Consider the following 19,837-nt stretch of genomic DNA (forward strand, 5'->3'; position numbering starts at 1 on the left):
ATTCTATTATTTCCTTATCACTGTGTAGGACTTTAAAATAGCAGTCCTGCTATTCCTCTCAAATTCTTCCTGCTTGAACAGCCCTGGCTTTCAAAGGATATTTCCTCCAAACTTCCTCCCCCCCAAAGATGTTTCCTATATTTATATTCTCTACTGATGTCTCTCTCTTTTTCTCTTCTTTCACAGTGTGGCAAAGGAGCAGAAAACTTTGACAAATTCTTTACACGAGGACAGCCGGTGTTAACACCACCTGATCAACTGGTCATTTCTAACATAGACCAAGGCGATTTTGAAGGGTTCTCTTATGTCAATCCACAGTTTGTGCACCCCATCTTGCAGAGTGCGGTATGAAACTAACCAACAGGAACAAAAACCCTAATTCCCTGGTCCCACCCACAGTGTTCCTTAATTCCTAAAATTTTAAGGTCTCAGTCTTGATGCTTATTCCAGTTGGAGACCTAAAAATTGTAGGGTTAGAAGCCTAAATGTGGTCAACCATTCAGGATCTCACTATCAACCAAGAAACATTATCCTAGTGAAGGTTGATATAGTACCCAAATTTAGACTTTTAGGAGCCACAGCTGGTTGTATGTCACTCTTACAAAACAAACAAATTCTTAACCCATTTTTGGTACGTTTTGTATATTTAACTTTTACCTGTCAATTTTCACCCATAGAATTCCTTATTATAGAGTTCAGATTAGAACCCTCTCATTATGTGATAGACTGAGAATTTCTTCAATTGAACAGTCTTTGGAATGGAATCATGGAGAGCACAGAAAATAAGCACTGTGTTGGGAGAGGAGGCACTTCATTGAAACAGGTATTTCTATGATATTTGCGAGTTAACAAAAATAATTGCTAGAAAAGACCAAGGAGGAACAGGAAAGTGCAGATGATGACACAGTTGCAAGTAAAACATTCCCAAACATTGGCTGTTCATAACTCAACCACAGTCCATCAGCTCTGTTTAAAAGACCAAAAAAGAAAAAAAAACACACAAATATTTCATGAATCTATCATATCATGTCTGACTGGTTTGATAACTAGTTTTAAATTACATTTCTATTAAGAGGCCAAATATTTTAAGGACAATGCTAAGGTAGCATGTGAAATCATTTCAGATCAAAAGTAAAAATTCCATATTTATGTTCATGTTAATCTCTGAGAGATTATTCTGAGATCCAGGGTGCCATTGTTAATTATGCCACTATTCAAGAGCATTGTTAGCCAATCTAAACAAAACACAATATTTTGCTACTGACTTTATTAACTTAGAAACTGAGCTGTAACCTTTTGCCCCTTTTGTACTTATTTATTTGATAGACTACAGTGATGTTTATGAAAGTGCTATGTACAATAACTTAATGAAGTATTGAACTAGAGAGCCTGTCTCTTAAGTTGGGAAACTTTGTCCTTTTGAGTTTACTTAGGAAAAAAAAAGGCTTCATTTTCTATTTCTGTTTCCCATTGAATGACTCACCTGAAGATGTAGAATCAGTTAGCCCGGATTCAAATCATTTCCCCAAACATTAATTTCTAGAAGGAATTTACTATGTTTTGCATCTGCATCATGCAATGAATTTTGCATGTTTATAATAAATCTTAAATCTATTCCATTTAAATAATCATATGCAGTATAAAGAGAGTATTATAATAATTTTATAAGACACACTTTGTGTTATATTTGTGAAGGTTCTCATTTTCAAGCAACTTTCCCTTTGTTTAGATTCTAGCTTCATGTTCTTCTGCCCTGATTCTTTTCTCCCTCAATGCATCTCCTGCTGATTGTCACTGATATCAAGTATATTTATTTTTTGACTTAGATCAACTATCCAAAATGAATGGCTACTTTACATGATTTAGTTGGGCTTTTTTTATATCTGTCTGCTTCTCCTTATAAAGCACTCAAACATACATAAAGCAGGAGAGAGAGAGAGAGAGAGAGAGAGAGAGAGAGAGAGAGAGAGAGAGAGAGAGAACCAGAGAGAGAGATTTTCTAGGCCAGAAAGTGTTATTTTTGAGATGACACACTTATCTTCTTAATACACTCTTCTCCTTGTTGGCTCATGCACAATATTTCCTCTTAGAGTTAATGAGAAGTGATTGTTTCTAGTCCCATAATTTATGCCGACTCAGGCTCCTTTCCAGCACCTTGGGCCTGGTTTGTATGAGTGACTTGTGGGCAAGGAAAAGGCAGAAAGGGAACCTTTTAAGGAGGCCCAGGAATGCCTATAGCATGTTGTCTGAACTGCTATTTGCGAAACAAGCTGCTGTGTTTTTTCAGAATATAACATGCTGACATGAGAACAATATTTGCCAGATGAGATTTAACTTTGCATCAGGCCCAGTAGCAAAGAGGTCCCCAAATTGTGCCAAAAATACTCCATTCCAGAATGCAGGTTTCATTAATGGCTGCTGGTAGAAAAGCAAGGGTGCTGTAAACTATCATCCAAAAGCACAGTGATCAAAGGAATTTAAAAACATCTGATGATTCTGAAATATCTGAACTAGAAGTATCCATTGGCTCTTGCAGAAGACTGCTAGATTTTCCACTGTTCTTAAAGCATGCCTCCCAGCCAATGCTTTTACTACGCACATACAACCACACACATACATATATAATTTTTTAAAAGAAATTTTTAGACTTAGATATGACCTGCAAAGATCTCTCTCTGATGTCCTGTACCTATACACTTGGGCTCTACAGTGCCTGACAAGGGTGAGAAGAAACTGAAGAAGAGACAGGCAGAGCTGCAAAGTGTGATGCCTCAGCATCGGCTTTGAATCCAAGCCTTTGTGGCACTAAAGTTAGATTTCAGGATTAAAGGTAAAATCTGATGAATGAGCAGAAATCAAGAAATAGGGGCGGCTAGGTGGTGCAGTGGATAAAGCACCGGCCCTGGAGTCAGTAGTACCTGGGTTCAAATCCGAGCTCAGACACTTAATAATTACCTAGCTGTGTGGCCTTGGGCAAGCCACTTAACCTCATTTGCCTTGCAAAATCCTAAAAACAAACAAACAAATAAATAAGAAATCAAGAAATAGCCAAAGAATAGATTATCATACAAGCCCTTGGAACCACCTGTGATTCCCAAGTTACATCACTTAATTAATTAAGACTTTAATTAAAGACCATCCTTTTCAGGAAACAGATCTAAAACCAAATTTGGGGAAACCTCTTTTGATGCCCATACAAATTTGTATGTAGATTTTTCTTAGGAAACAAAACCAGACAACTTAACCTCCTTATTGTATCCTTTTCTTAATCCTTGTAAGAGTTTAGATCACAAAAGATACTAAGCTAAGAGGACATCTCTTTGCTCTGAATAAGGAGATTTTAGGCCCAGCAAATTTTCTGAGAATAGATTTTAAAGATAAAGATATGGAAATCAATTGGAGCAAGGTTGTTGGGGGTGGGAATTGGAGTGAAGAATTTTTGATCTATTGAAATCTTATATGCCTGAGAACAGAGATATTAGGACCAATTCTGGAATGACTCTTTTACAGAGTCAACTACTGAAAGCAGAGAATTCTATGAGCAACTTTTAAGAGACCTCCGACTTACAGCATTTGTTTATAAAGCAGATTGTACCAGAATTGACCGATTCTGTGAGTGATGCAAAATAGTATAAGGTAGTTGTAAAACATTTAAAAATCAGAATATCTTAGTTGAGCAGACCAAATGGGGTACTTTGGAAGATAAATTTAACTCAGTAAACATTTATCAAGTCCCTACTTTTGTTCCAGTTAAGTACTATAGACACAAGGCAAAAATAAGATGGCAACTGCCCTGAATAAGTTCACAATCAATGCCCCCTTACAATGGTAGCTTGTAGAGCCCAGAAACTTACCTTTGGGGTTTTCAGATCTACCTGATAGGCTCTGACTCATTATTTTTCTCTCAGAAACCAAATGCCTTAGGAAAATTTTAAAGTTATCCATATGGCTTAGCATTATTTTTCCCAGACACGATTAAATAGCTGTAAACCAACCTTAAGTTGGTTTAATTCTGGATTCCTGGCATTCCCCCCCCCCCAACTTCTCTTCACAAAACTTAGTGTTTGGACCAAAGTAAAATTATACAGCTGAGACCTAGGTATTAGTGGCAATTTAAAATCAAATGAGAAAATGAGAATTGATGAAAGAAAAATAAGAGGTATAAGGAAAACCATTAATAATGAAATTCTTTTTTTTCTTAGTGCCTTTACTCCTCAGTCCTTATGAAATACTACTAATGCAAAATCTAACAAAGTCTTTTAGATTGGGCTTACTATTTAAATTAGCTATTTAGAGTAACATTATGTCAGAAGTGTTCAAGGAAACTGTTCAAAGAATATGAAAGACTAAGTGATCAAATTCAATTAGAATGCTAAAGTCATGTATTTCTCACTGGCAGCAATAAGAGACTCCAGAACCCCAGGAACACCAACCCATGTTAAGAACAAAAAAAGAAAAGCTAAAGACAACTTAGGACTTAGAATGAAAATGAGAGATACAAACTCTTAAGTCCTCTGGAAATTCAAAAATTGACGACATAGCAAGGGTAAAATGAAGTGAGGAAGTAAAATTTGAACTGAACCCAAAAAGATTAGTATATTGACTTTATGGAATTTTAAGGAAGCAGCTGTTTTAAGTAAACATTAACTGACCTTTATCAGTGCAAATGTGGAATTGTATTAGTGCCTAGAAAACACTTTTGCTCTTATTCAACACTCCCCTGCCCACCCAAAAAAATTCCCCTTATGGAGGAAAAATGTCTCACATGCTGTTAATCATGTCTCTATCATTCCCCTCTCCCCGAGTTACTAATTTAAAATCACAACAAAAGGAGAAGAGTTTTAATAGGTATAGATCAGACATCAGTGGGACCTTTTTCCATTTTTTGTCCCTTTTGACTATGGCTTCCTGCAGAGGGCCTAGGAATTCAACCCAGATGGGAAAGGCCTAGTTCACTTAACTAGTCCTTCAAGTCTCATTTTAAACCACCTTAGAAATCAAAACACACACACACACACACACACACACACAAACACATACACATTTTCCATCCTATTTTCTTTGTTGCTAACAAAAATGGTATGATTTTTCTATATAGCCTCAGGAGGCAAATGATCTTTTTTGAATTCTGTAAACAGATCACTTTATATAGGATAATTTTCTTATTGCTGATACCACATGATATCCAGGATGCACTTTTTTCACACTCATGGGAAAGGAAGTGAAGGCCTGCGTCTTGTAAGGAGGAGACAAAGTAGTTTGAGTCCAATACAAGAGTCATTTAAGTCACCTAGTATTAGTGATAAGGACAGAAAAAGGACAGAAAATAAAGGAAAAACTGGCAAGATTTGGTTATTAGTGAATGTTTACTAATTCATCAATGAATTCCTAGAAACAGTTAAAGGCCAGTTGCTTTTATTTTTTTAATAACTGATATATCTCTTCAGGGCAGATCATGACCAATTGTTAGATGTTCTCATTGCCTTTCTGGTGACTTTGAGGGAAAAAGAGGTAACTGGATCTTGTAACAATATTTAAAAGGAGAAAAATAATGAGAGCCTATCTGGATGAGGATAACCTTAAAAAAGTTAATTGAGTGTGGTTTGTGAAATTCCATAATGCCAGAAATTTGGAGGGTGGGGGGTAGGATTTGAAACTTTGAAATGAACTCTGACATAAGTATATCTAGTCTATGTGATTTTGTATCTGTTTAACAACTCAATACTCAAAACAGCCTTATAGTAACCCTGCACTAAAGTGCAAAAGGTTCAGAAGAAATTTTTTAGCCTTCAAGTAAAAATCAATTTATTAAATTAACATGGGATGGCTGCATATACTAGGCTGTTTGTACTTTTTTATATACAACTTTAATAGCTAATTCTGCTAAGACCATTTTTTTAAAAAATATACCATCACTGACAATGTTTCATAAAAATAAGCACACAGACCCTGGAGGAAGACTTAGCTGTTGTCATCCAGAGCTCCAGTGGCACAAAATGGCATCTGTGGAGCACAGTTGCACTATTTTTTTTAACTTCTCTGGGGATTTGTGCCATTTTGAAAACATTGGAAGTCCTGGTGGGATTCCTTAGTTAGCCTAAAGCCCTCTGTAGCCATTTGAAGTGATACTGAAGACAAAAATACATAAAATTCAGGAACAATTGTCTTACAGGAAAGATGCACTTATTTTACTATTTCAATTGGAGATTGTAGTCGGTCATAAGTCATGTGATTCCCTGAGACTCCTGGCAGTTTTCCTTGCACATGCATAGCTATCTATACTGCTAGTTGCAGTGTTAATCCTTGCCATGCCTTGCTTATTTCTGTCCCTGTAGACCTGATCTCCTCCATGTTCAGAAGCATTTCTATGTAGTTTCCAATGGGAAAGAATGAGCAGCATACCTGCTCCTTGGTGTTGCTTCTTACATAACTGATAGCATAGACAAGAATTAATTTTCAGAAAACATGCATTAATTAGACTTAATTAGAACTCTCTAAAATACACGGAGAAAAATTGGATACTGACTTTTTCTGGTTAACAATTTTGCAGAAATCAATTTTGTGTGCATCAAGTTCCTTTAAGAGTAATAATCAATGATTGTGGGGTGTGTTTTTTTTCCCTTTCTGGGATTTTGTTTCTTTCCTGGGAATTAGTAGTGATGGAGGTAATAATAAACTTCAAAACCACTTGGAATGGAGGCAGTGATTCCTCTGGGTCTAAATATTTTGCTAAAAATTCAAATCATGATCTTTATTTTAGAATTTTTTTAGCAAAAGATTAACTTTGGGGGCAGTTGCAACATTGCTTTTTGTGATGTTAATTTTTTAACAAAAAAAGTCACTTGAAAAGTACTAATCCTGCAAATTACCAGAAGATCCTCAAATTTATATTTGTAAGAAGGAAGTTGCTTTATTTTCTCAGTAAACAACTACTAAGAAATGTAAAGGCCATTTGAATGTCAAACAACATCGGGAATTTAAAAAAAAGAATGATGTATAAATTACTGGCATTGATTTTCTTATTTCTTAAAACCTTTACTTCTTGTTTGCATGATCTGCTTTGTTAAATATACTAATTGTAGTTTGAAAGCAAGTGTGTATGAATAAAGATAATGATCATTCCTTGGTCTCTTTGGTCTTATTTACATGCTTAGAGACATTCCCCTTCTTTTCTGTAAAGTAAGCTTTTAATAATGGTTCTGGGTAGCGAGAGAAAGCAAAGCTTTTGTTTTAAAGAACAATACTATAGTTATACTTTCCACACTGTGACTTTCCCCATCATGATTTCCATAGATCTCAAGTCAGCATAAGAAATTAAATGAGAATTTAGGAGGGAGTTTTGTGGAAGCCGCAGACAACAGAGAGCCTATGACTAAATTTTACAATAAAGTACTGTGAACTCCCCATCAAAGAAAAAGAAAAATTCAGATTTCTTTTCCAGTATGAAGAGGTCAAAAATTTTATGTGAATTTTCCAAATCCTGGGGTACCACCCCCTAATCTCTGTTATGTAGAGGGGAGAATTGAATTTCAATTTCACCATCTCTCTGTAGTGGTAGTTTCATCTTAGAGTGCCTTGTTGGGGCCTAGATCTCCATTTGGGCTTATATTTCTCTCTGAAAATAATTACCCAACATCAGAGCAGGAAGGGATGACAAGTCCCATCTAGCCCATATACCCTCTTTTTATAAATGTAAAATGCTCAGAGTCATCTTGCACTCATTTTGTGTCTGGGAACAGTAGCTAAAGGGACCTGATGATGTTTATTCTTCTTTCTTGAAGAAGACCATAACATCAGAGAAATGATGCCATTGATAAGCACATGAATTAGATTGAAGTGGGGGGGGGGGAGCTGCATGGTGACCAACTTCATTTTCTTCTCCAGGGCCATCTGGGTCCAGTGGTCAGATATGAATCAGAAAGACTAAAGTCAGCTGCAAGGCAGTCAGGGTTAAATGACTTGCCCAAGGTCACATGGCTAGTAAGTAGCAAGTGTCTGATAAGGATTTGAACTCAGCTCCTCCAGACTCCAGGGCTGGTGCTCTATCCCCTCCCTCATCTAGCAGATAAACTAAGATCCCAGGATAGTAGACAAGAAACCAAGGCCATTGGTGGTGAAGATGGGACAATGCAGAAGAGCAAAGTGAGGCTGGAAAGAAATTTAACTCAAACTTTAAGGGCTAGGCTCAGTCCTTTCTAGCTTCTAAAGGGGTTGCTGTTGGTGTTCCTGTCCTATAAATTCAGTACACACATTGCCCTAATAACAATTTTACTCTAAGGGTGAGCTACATACTTACTTGAGTTTTTGATACCATCACATATATGGGAAGATTTATGCATTGATCACAAAAAGAAATATCTAGGAAAAAGAGATTATTAAAATTATTAAAAATAGTAAGTAAAAGGAGCAGCTAGGTGGTGCAGTGGCTAGAGCACCGGCCCTGGAGTCAGGAGTACCTGAGTTCAAATCCAGCCTCAGACATTTAATAATTACCTAGCTGTGTGGCCTTGGGCAAGTCGCTTAACCCCATTGCTTTGTAAAAAAAACTAAAAAAAAAAAAATAGTAGGTATTACTGAACACCTACCATGGTGGGGGTACTGCTGATACAAAAATGTGTCAGACATCATCCATGCACTTAGTTTAAATTGTAGTCAGGAAGATCAGCAGAACTTGACTTGGCAATATTTGAACTTTCAGGGGCATAAATGAATTTGGGTAAAAAATGTGTGAAGGAGGAAAAAAATGAGTGAAGATTAGAGCAGAGCCAGAGTTCATCTGAAGAGAAGCTGCTAAACTATAATTTCAACCTTGCTGAGTCCTCTCTAATTTGATTGCCTCACTTTTGTTGGAATTCTGGTAACCACTGGGTAAACATAACAATAGAAAATAGACTGTGCTAAGTACCCATTGAGTAATATATATAAAGCAAATGTTAAAAGAATTCAGAAGAGATAGCATTCTGGAGGACTAGATTGATACAAGTTGCCAAAATCAGCTCATTTTTGTAAGAAAAGATATGGAGCATTTCAGTGAAGGATGGAAGGATTAAATTATTTTTAGAGTTTGAGAACAATTTTTTTAGGGCTGATAAGGACAATAAGCGATCATTTAATACAATGTCCTCATAACAAGAATGAGGAAACTAAGGCCCCTTTATGGGAAGTGATTTTCCTAAATTCACATAGATGACAACTTTATTAAGTACTTAGCATATAACCAGAAATTGTAAACTAAGCCTTGAAGATATAAGTTCCAGCCACTAAACTTAAGAGGAAGGACGGTGGGAGGGGCTGAAAGCTAAACAACCTATCTTTAAATAACTGAATGATATTTGGAAACGAAATAAAAGTTATTTTGTGTGGCTCCAAAGAACAGAATTAGGGATAAAATGGTAGAAATACAGGGAAACATATTTATACTAAGCATAAGGAAAAATAGTTTTCCAGCCATGAAATGGACCATTTTGAGAAGTTAGCCACCCCTAACATTAACTTTCTCAAGTAGCAAGCATTTAGACAGATGCTTGGCAAAACATTTTTTTGAAAATTGAATGAGAGATTGTGCAAGATGTTACAACAAAGGAAGGTTACTATGGATACATCACTATGGAAAATGAAAAAGGTGAACTGAAAATAGGACTGGAGTGAATGTGATCATCAGAAATACAAACAATCGTTTTTTTTTTCTCTTACCCTCTCAACTTGAATCATTTGACAAAGTCTCCTACCTCCAAAGCCTACAGCCTTCATCATAGTTAGATCCTCATTACCTTTTGCCTAAACTTTTATAATTGCCTCCTAATTGGTGGTCTCTTCAATCCATCCTGCAAACAGCTCCTAAACTGATTTGGAAGTAGGTAGATAGTATAGTGAAGAGTGTGCTGAATTTGTCATCAGGATGGCCTGAGATTGAATCTGGCCTCAGATATTTACTAGATGTGGGATTTGGAGCAAATCATTACTTTTTAAGCCTTAGTTTTCTCATCTGTAAAATAGCAGTAATGTCACCTACCTGACAGGATTGTTGTGAGGAACAGATGAAATCATTTAAGTAAAGCAGTTTGCAAACTATATGATTGCTTTATAATTCCTAAAATACATGATTACATCATTCTACTCAAAAATGCTTAGTAGCTCCCTCCTGCCTCTAAAATTAAATGCAAAATCTTAAGCTTTTCCTTTAAAGGTCTTCAAAATGTGGCTCTCACCAGCTTTTCCATTTTTATTTAATATTGCTGTGTCAAAGGAGCATCTTTGAAATGACTGGTTCCATTTTGAATTTGTGAGCACTTAAGTACACACACACCTTGACTGTAAGGATCAGGATAACCTAATGGCTAGTGATGAGTATTACCTGATTACCTTCACCAAACAGTTTTCTGTAATAGCCAGACCTATTCATCTGGAGATATTTACTCACACTGTATATTTATTTTGTTATTTACTAAACTTTGGATAATCACCCTGAGAAGGAACATCAGTTTATTAGTACATTGATACACAGCCTTGCGGGCAGCTAGGTGGCACAGTGGATAGGATTCTGAACCTAGAGTCAGGAAGACTCATCTTTCTGAGTTCAAATCTGACCTCAGACACGTAATAACTGTGTGACCTTGAGCAGGTCACTTAACTCTGTTTGCTTCATTCTCATCTATAGAACAAGCAGGAGACGCAAATGGCAAGCTACTCTGGTATCTTTACCAAGAAAATCTCAAATAGGGTCACAAAGAGGCAGACATGACTGGAAAAAATGACTGAACAACTACAACATACAGCCTTAGCCATTCATTGCATTAGTCATAACTGGATTGATTGAACTCAAACTCACTTTCAAAAAAGATAAAGAAAGAGGGGCAGCTAGGTAGCACAATGGATAGAGCACCGGCCCTGGAGTCAGGAGGACCTGAGTTCAAATCCAGCCTCAGACATTTAATAATTATCTAGCTGTGTGACCTTGGGCCACTCATTTAACCCCTTTGCCTTGCCAAAAAAAACCCAACAAAACAAAACAAAAAAAAAAAGATAAAGAAGGCTTAGGTTACTAATTCTGATCATAATAGAAAAAATAGCCAATAAGAAACAAAGTCTAATTTCAAACAAAAGTGGCCCAAGATTTGAGAAGAAATCACACTTGAGAGTGTCCAACTTCCTGGATTCCAAGGGATTTCACTGCTACCTCTTCAGAAATAGAACTAACCATGGTTCCTAATAACCATTCAATCTATCTGCTCAGCTCCAACTCTCCACACCCTTCACTCTTGTATTCTGTTCCACCATCATCATTTTCACTATTTTAAGAACAGATTGCTGGGAGTTTCAAGAAGAAATTGAAGTGGGTATAACCTAGGATATATCTCAAGAAACTAAATGATTTCCATTATGTTGTGTGAGAATCAGAATAAAGATTTTCCCCCTTCTAAATTAAAAAACTGAGTAAATGAGTATACGGAATAAAACAAATGAGTAAAAATGTTGACTGAAGTAAATAAAAGTCATTTATCTGACTGACTAAATCACTGAATATTTTCTCCTTTGAGCAGAGTATTAAACCTGGAGTCCTCAGATAGCTCCTCTACTTCCACTAAGGGCCCATGGATAGATTTCAAGGAGATTGTAAACTTGGGTGGGGAAAAGATTTACATCTTTATTTTTTACTCACCTCTGACAAAATTGACATTTCCTTCAATTAAATGTAAACAGGGGTGGCTAGGTGGTGTAGTGGATAAGCACCGGCCCTGTAGTCAGGAGTACCTGGGTTCAAATCTGATCTCAGACATTTAATAATTACCTAGCTGTGTGGCCTTGGGCAAGCCACTTAACCCCGTTTGCCTTGCAAAAACCTAAAAAAAAAAATTATAAATGTAAACAGAGTCCACAGATTTCAATGTATTGTTAAAGGGGTTTATGACCCAAAGTAGGTTTTAAAACTCTGTTTTAGAGGGGATATCCTATTGGAATAATAATAATAATAATAATAATAATAATAATAATAATAATATTGCTTTTCTTCCAAAGATTGTTGTGAGAATCAAATGAAAGAATATACGTAAAGCACTTTGTGAATGTTAAAGTGCTAGCTACTATTATTACTGAAATATACATCTATGTAATTCCTCTCCTAAAAAATATTTAGTGACTCCCTTATGCCTCCAGGACTTGCTGATGAATTTTTGTCACTCATTTTTTTCCTTATTGTCTTGAGTACTTGAACTCAAAGAATTAATTCTTCTTAAAAATTAGAAAATCTCAACCAATTCAATTAGCAACAAATATGGGATTTTTAAGCACCAGTCCTAGAGGCAGAAGGACCTGAGTTCAAATGTGAACCCAGACACTTAAAAATTACTTAGCTATGTGATATTGGGCAAGTCACTTAACCCCATTGCTTAACAAAAACCAAGGGTGGGGGGGTAACTGATGAAAAAAGAACAGTTTTGAAGATGAGAAAATTTTGTTCAAGATAATATCTTCTTTGAAAACACAAATGTAAGGAAAATTTCCCTAATGTAAGATATTTATCTTATGGGAGATGTTGCTATTCAGTCATTTTCAGTAATGTCCAATTGTTTGTGAACACATTTGAAGTTTTCTTAGCAAGAATACAGGAGTGTTTGCTATTTCCTTCTCCAATTCTTTTTACAGATGAGGAAACTAAGTCAAACAGGGTTATGTGACTTATCTAGAGTGACACAGCTAATGAGTGTCTGAGGTCACATTTGAAATCAGGAAGATAAGTCTTCCTGCCTGCACCCAGCATTCTATGCACTGTGCCACCTTGCTTTCCCATTATGGGAAATAGGCTTTTGATACTATTTACTATTATCAGATAGAACAATCCACTACATCATAAATTTAGAACTGGAAGGGACTTAAGAGATCACAATGTCATCATTTTAGAGATAATGAAATTGAAATATTGAAGAGACTTCTCTGTATCAAACTTTAAATCCAGATCATCCTGACTTCAAATCCTTTTTTGACACTATTCTCACATGGGAGACATCTAGGATTATAGATTTCAAATTGAATAAAATATTAGAGACCATTGAGCCCAATTTAAGAATTTTCCCAGAGTTTCACTTTAATAGAACTTGGATTTAAACCCAAATAATCTGACTCTAAATTTTTTATTCTTTATTATTCCATCATGAATTCCTGCCTTTAAAATAAAATTCCACCCACTGACATAGAATTTGGATTAAAGTAGAAGTTATTTAGTAAGGATTCCTGTTTAGAGAAATTGGAGAAAATCCTAGAATTTCTAAAGAATACAGAAATAAAATTAGATTAATTGCCCAGTAGTTGCTTTGAGACATGGTGCAGGAAATACAAATGGAGGTGGATATGGTGCTGTTTTATACTCAATTTATGGTAATAAATTTCCCCTCAAACAATCAGAATAGATGAAGAAAAAGAAGCTTGAGAGCATGGCTGTTTAGACACCACAGTCCTGTTAAACATATATATATATATATATGGCTAAAGACTCAGGTCCTCCCTTTTACCAACTAACACAAGAGGCTACAGGCAAACTTTGACAAATGCCAGAATGAGGTGATGGAGGCTTTGAGACAGGAATACTTGCTAATAACTCCTACTTTTAATCCAAATTCTATGTCAGTGGGTGGAATTTTTGTCAAAGGGCAGGAATTCAATGTGACATAATGAAAACAAAAGATTTAGAGTCAGATTAGCTGAGTTTAAATCCCAGTTCCATTAATGTGAAACTCTAGGAAAACTATTAAACTTTTAAAGTAGCAACAGGACTCAATGGCCTCTAATATTCCTCTTAGTTTTAAATCTGTAAGTCCTGTACTAGATTTAGATCAGGAATTTTCTGGTATTAAAAATGGGGGCAGCTAGGTGGCTGAATGGACAGTGAATGGACACTGGCCCAGGAGTCAGGAGGACCTGAGCCCAAATCTGGCCTCAGACACTTAATAGTTACCCAAAAATAAGTTCATGACCATGAACTATAAAAATATAGGAGATAAATAAATGGATGGATGGATATGAATGGATGGATGGATGGATGGATGGATGGATGGATGGATGGATGGATGGATGGATGGATGGATGAACTAGAATCACAATGAGAAAGTATTCCAGTCCACTATTTCTCAAAGTCTATCCAATTTCATTTTTGTTGTTTCCATGATACTATTCATCTCATGCTCTGCCAATTCCTTTCCTTTTTGTCATCAATGTTTTTCAATATCAATGAGCCACCAAAGAATTTAAGTTTCAGCTTCAGTATTTGACTTTTCAGTGAATAACCTCAATTAATTTCTTTATTGACTGATTTTATCTCCCTGAGATCCAAGGAACTCTCAAAAGTCTTCTCCAGTACTATCTAAGGAGAAAAGAGAAATGGAAAACAATACTTTATTTGGGCCCATTAAAGATTGAACTTATTTGCAATAGAACATTCAGGACATGAGCCTCTCACAATTTCATACTGTTTGTAGGCTATTATTGGGGGGGGGGGGCTCTAACACCAGCACCCTCATAGTTCAGATTTGATATTGGGCTCTCATGATTCATCCAACATTTAAAGGAGGAGGTTTAATTCAACCTTTCACAGCAAAGATATGCAACAAAGATACAATGATTTAGCTTCTCTGGATATGGCTCTATTTGTCTCTATCTGGAAACATGAAAATGAATCTGGTTAACATCATCAAGACATGTCCAAATCCTGAAATCTCAGGTATCCATCAAATCTGAGGGACCTGGAGCTTACATGATATGGGTTTTTATTGACTGTAGTTGGGAAAGTACATCAGAGAAACGGGTTAATTTAGGTTTTAAAGGGGAAGGAAGCTATACTAGAAAGCCAAGACTATCAAGGTGAGAAAAACAATGATCACTGTTGTGAATGGGCTACTTCAGAGACTGAAAAGATATATCCTCAGACATACTTCTGTCTTTCTTAGGCTGCCTATTACATTCTATAGTTTCACCAAGTGGGTTGGTTGGGATTCTATTGATTAAGATATAAGTAATTAAGTGCAAACTTAGATAATAAAAATAGTCAAATTTGCTTAATTGTAATTGGAACCTCATCTGAGCAGTTCTTTTCCTCTTGGTTTGATCAGCCAGAGAGGAAAAAGATGGGGTTTTTTTTGTCTCTACTGTGGTAGTACAGCTGTAAAATAGGAAAATAGAATTTGAATTTCAAAATGGCTGATTTTTGGACTTCCCTGTCATCAGTATTTTCATCTTCTCAAAACTACAGAATCTGAAAACTTGAGAAAAGGACCTCAGTATCCATACATGAAAGTAACCCACAATATTCATCCAACCTCTGCTTGGGGATTTCCAAGGAAGGGAGATCTACCACCTCTAGAAACAACTCATTCTACTTTTAGATAATTCTAATTGTTAGGAAAATTTTCCTCTTTTCTCAAAACAGTTGGCTTTAAAGAATTATCCTCTTTTCTCAGAAGAGTTCCCTTTAAAGAATAGGAACTCAGAAAATGCTATCTGCCTGGAAATGTAGTAATTAGGAGGCATGGCGTCATCGTGGATAAAATGTTGGATGTAAAGTCAAAATATCTGAAATAAAAGCCTGCCTCAGACCTTTACTAGTGATGTGATTGAGTCATTTGAGTTCTCAGAGACTCCATAGCTTCACCTGTAAAATGGGACTAGCACTTGAATTTTCTGCTTTATTGATTTATTGTGAGAAAAACATTTTTGAAAACATTAAAATACTGGATCTATAAGGTATCATCATCATCATCATCATCAAGGATAGGAGGGATAGTAATCTTTTTTCCCGTGATAGTATTTTGTAAATTAAGGCAGTGAAGGTAAGGGGGCAGAACTCTAAGTTATTAAATTATATAGTTATACCCTAGCAATTAATTGCTTTTTCCTCCATAACAAATTTCCTTTGAAGGTAATCATTCTCATTGACTCTCAATTCCCAATTCTACATTTAATGGAGTGACAAGTATTTCCCCACCCACCCACCCCAACCATCCTCCCCTTAGGAAGCTTAGTTTCCATACATTTCTTCTCTCTATTCCCAGTCATTGCAACTTCCTTATCTTCTAGTACTCCTGCTCAAATTTATTTTCTCAAAAACATCAGTTGCTATAAACACCTAATTATTTTCCTTAAAAAGATCTTTATTGCTTGGCCTATGATATTAAGATTCATAAAACCAATGAAAAATCCTGACCTCCTTAAATTGTCTCAAATGGTCAAATAAACCAGGTTCTATTTGTGATGTGGATGCAATCCTTTATATGAGGGTGACTAGGTTCTTATTTTTGATTTCATTGCTTTAGTAGGGATTCCCAGTACTGGTATAAGGAATTCCTCCATTGAGGAGTTGCCTGTGGTCCTAACAAGAGTGATTTCTCTAGGGACACAGAATCCAGGTCTTCCTGATTTCAAGACTAAAAGACCCTCATTCAAAACATAAAAACCCTCATTGAACCTTCCTTTTATAAAACTATCACATCCTATTCTCCTGTGTCCAATTCTATGATGTGAGTAATGCAAGAATCATTTATTGATGAGAACACTGTCTCTAAGGCATTATAAGCTTCCTGTGCTGAAAATGTAAGTTTGTGTAAGTGTGTTTGCAAGTATGTGTGTGTATTTATTCATGCTCTTGCCCAATGCTCCAAGCTCTGTTAAGGACAATTTATAACAAATTCAGTAAGTAAACCAAGGAAAAATGATTTAAGACCAAACAGGGAGAAAACTAGAAAATCATATTAGATTAAAGTGTCAGGGGAAAAAATGTTTTTTTGAGTTAGCTAAAGTCCTAAACCATTTTATTTCAAATTTTGTTTCAGTTTTTTTTTCATTAAACTAGGAAATTATTTGTTTCTTCAGTATTGACTATTTGTATTCCTAGGACCTTTCTGCTATTGATTCCTGACCCACAGGGCCAGGCCAGCAGATGGGTAAACAATTGATTCCCTACAGGTTCTGATGTCTGTTACTCCTACCCACATATGTTACTTCCAGTGGACCTGACATTCAAATTTTAAGCCCCATCATCAGTTTATTCCTAAGAATAAAAACATTTCCTATTAGTTAAATTTCTAAATATATGATGCTGTATAATTCTATCAGACCAGATAAGCCAATGATTTCCAAGCTACGTGGACATTCTCCTGTAAACTTACCTTTGCGTGCCCTTCTAGCTCCAACTCTAGGTTATAGGGACTACAAGTATTCTATTGTTAATTTTACAAATAAGGAAAACACTTTAAGTTATTGATCTACATCAACACTTCAGAGTTAGAACCAGAAAGAGAACTTTGTTCTCTGTACATTCATGAATAGTGCATTTTTAATAGAATGGAATTTTTTATTTAGTCAATGGGTGAGGATAGATATTAAATGGGAAATTTTAGGGTACAGGTCACTAAGTTGTGCTTAGTGGTTGATTTGTGGATTTATGGCTGATGAACTGGGGTGGAGCTGTTCAAGAATGGGCCAGTATTTGGGTAGTGGTTATCTGAGAGGAACATATAAAGAAAAGATTAGGTAGTGAAAGAGGGATGGAGTGAGAAAGAAAATACACACTGTGTGATTCATAATATAGATTTTGTTACCACACTAAAAGAATGATATTTAGTAAAGCATCCATACACACACACACACACACACACAAATGATTCTGAGACTTTCTCTCCTAAAATCCTAAAATTAGCCAGAAAGAGTGAAATGGGTCAATGTTGGAAACAATGTGGTAGAACAGAGTACTAGGATCAAATTTGAAGATATTGTTTTGAGTTCCAGTTCTATCTCTCTTACCAACTATGTGACTTTGTCACTTTTACCAACTTCAGTTTCCTTTCCTGTAAAGATAAAATGACATCTACTTATATCATAAAACCCATATTTTCAAAATATCTTCCTAGTGATGCTCTATGACTTGAATCTTGATTGGTAAAGAGTCAAAATTATGATACTCAAAATACAATGGAGGGATGACATAAGGTAAGCATTAGAAGACAACATCATATTGCAAATAATTTATGGACATCTAGTCAGTTAGTTAACTAACTTTTGTTTATCAAATGCCCATTCTGTTCTAGGCAATGTGTGAAATGCTGAGGATACAAAAAGAAGAAAAACATTTCCTACTCTTAAGGAATTCATTCTCTGATGGGGGAGACAACATGAAAACAAAAAATACAAACAAGATATATACAAGATAAATTGGGAATAATCAAATGGCTTCTTGCTGAAGGTGTAGTTTGAAGGGAATCAGGGAAACCAGAAGGCAGAGAAAATAAGGGAGAGAGTTCTGGGCAAGGAGACAGTGAAAACACTCATAAACTGGAAATGGAGTGTTTTGTGCAAGGAACAACGAAGAGACTAAATAGTGTCTATATCACAGAGTATAAGAAGAGAAGTTGTAAGAAGATTGGAAATGTGAGAAAAGCCATTTTATGAAGGGCATTTTAAAGCCAAAAAGAAAATTTTATATTTGATCCGACAAGAAATAGAGAGCCATTGAAGTTTATTAATTAGCATGATTGTGGTAACCTTGACAATAATAGGGAAGTTTGGAAAAGGGAAGGGTTTAAGAGGAAAGATAATGAGCTCAATTTGAGACAGGGTAAGTTTAAGATTTCTTTAGGACATCAAGTTTGATATGTCTAAAAGGCACTTGAAGATATGAGACAGGAGAAGCATATTACCTGAAATAGAGGTCAGTCAGTTACATTGGGAGGAGCAAACAATTAGGCAAAAAACAAGATGTATAAATAACATTATATATATATATATATATATATATATATATATATATATATATATGAATTGAATTCAGTAAAATGAGTCTTCTTGATTCTAGCCTTCAATTTTCATCTCTATGAAGATGATTTTCAAATCTACTATGGATAGATTGCACTGTTTTAGACATCTTAAAATCTATACATCCAAAAATTTAACTCAGTATCCTTACCCTAAAATTCCTCTCTCTTCTATACTTCTCTGTTAGTTTTTTTTTCAATTGGCAAGGCAATAAGGTTAGGTGACACAACTAAGTAAGTACTGAGTGTCAGAGATCAAATTTGAACTCAGGTTCTCCTGACTTCAAGGCTGGTACTCTATCCACTGCACCATCTAGTTTAAGATTTCTTTAGGACATCAAGTTTGATATGTCTAAAAGGCAGTCGAAAATATGAGACAGGAGAAACATATTACCTGAAATAGAGGGGCAGCTAGGTGGCACAGTAGATAGAGCACTGCCCCTAGAGTCAGGAGGACCTGGGTTCAGATTCAGCTCAGACACTTAATAAGTGCCTAGTTGTGTGACCTTGTGCAAGTTACTCTTATCCCCATTGCCTTAAATAAAAAATAAAAAAAATCAAGACATATTTTAGGAGAAATCAGAGATGATCACAGAGAGAAAGTTCAAGCATTAAGGCAGACAAGGAAAGCTGTCTTGCAGAAAGTTGAGATTTTAAGGAAGCCAGGTGGCAGAGATAAGGAGGTGGATGATTAAAAGTATGGGGGGACAGCACAATCTTATTGGAGTATCTAATGTAAGGGGAAAAGCAAGAAGGCCTATGTCAGAGAAGGGAAATAAGATGTAAGAAGCCTGGCAGCATCAGAAGGAGCCATGTTATGAAGGACTTTAAGAAGATAGCAAAAAAAATATATACTTGATGCTGAAGGTAATAGGGAGTTCCTGAAGTTTTGTTGAGCAGGAGAACCAGGCTTTAGAAAAATCCCTTTGACAAATAAGTGAAGGATGGTCTGGAGACCAGTCATCAGACTATTGCAATATTCTAAGTGGTGAGGTGATAAGGGTCTAACAGTAGTATGGTGGCACTGTCAGAGGAAAGATAGGAGA

At 35.9% G+C, this 19,837-nt stretch overlaps 1 protein-coding gene across 2 annotated transcripts in view; it reads left to right on the forward strand.

The window, feature by feature from the left end:
- PRKCA (protein kinase C alpha) overlaps positions 1 to 7,121 on the forward strand; it is a 487,054-nt gene extending 479,933 nt beyond the window's left edge. For both annotated transcript variants that reach the window (XM_074224747.1, XM_074224746.1), the window contains one exon: positions 187 to 7,121. In XM_074224747.1, the coding sequence (XP_074080848.1) occupies positions 187 to 351 (165 nt within the window). In that variant the 3' untranslated portion in view covers positions 352 to 7,121. The remainder of the gene's footprint in view (positions 1 to 186) is intronic.
- The last annotated feature ends 12,716 nt before the right edge of the window (positions 7,122 to 19,837 follow it).

This window comes from Macrotis lagotis, chromosome 2, assembly GCF_037893015.1.
Source record: "Macrotis lagotis isolate mMagLag1 chromosome 2, bilby.v1.9.chrom.fasta, whole genome shotgun sequence".
Classification (NCBI taxonomy): Eukaryota; Metazoa; Chordata; class Mammalia; order Peramelemorphia; family Peramelidae; genus Macrotis; species Macrotis lagotis.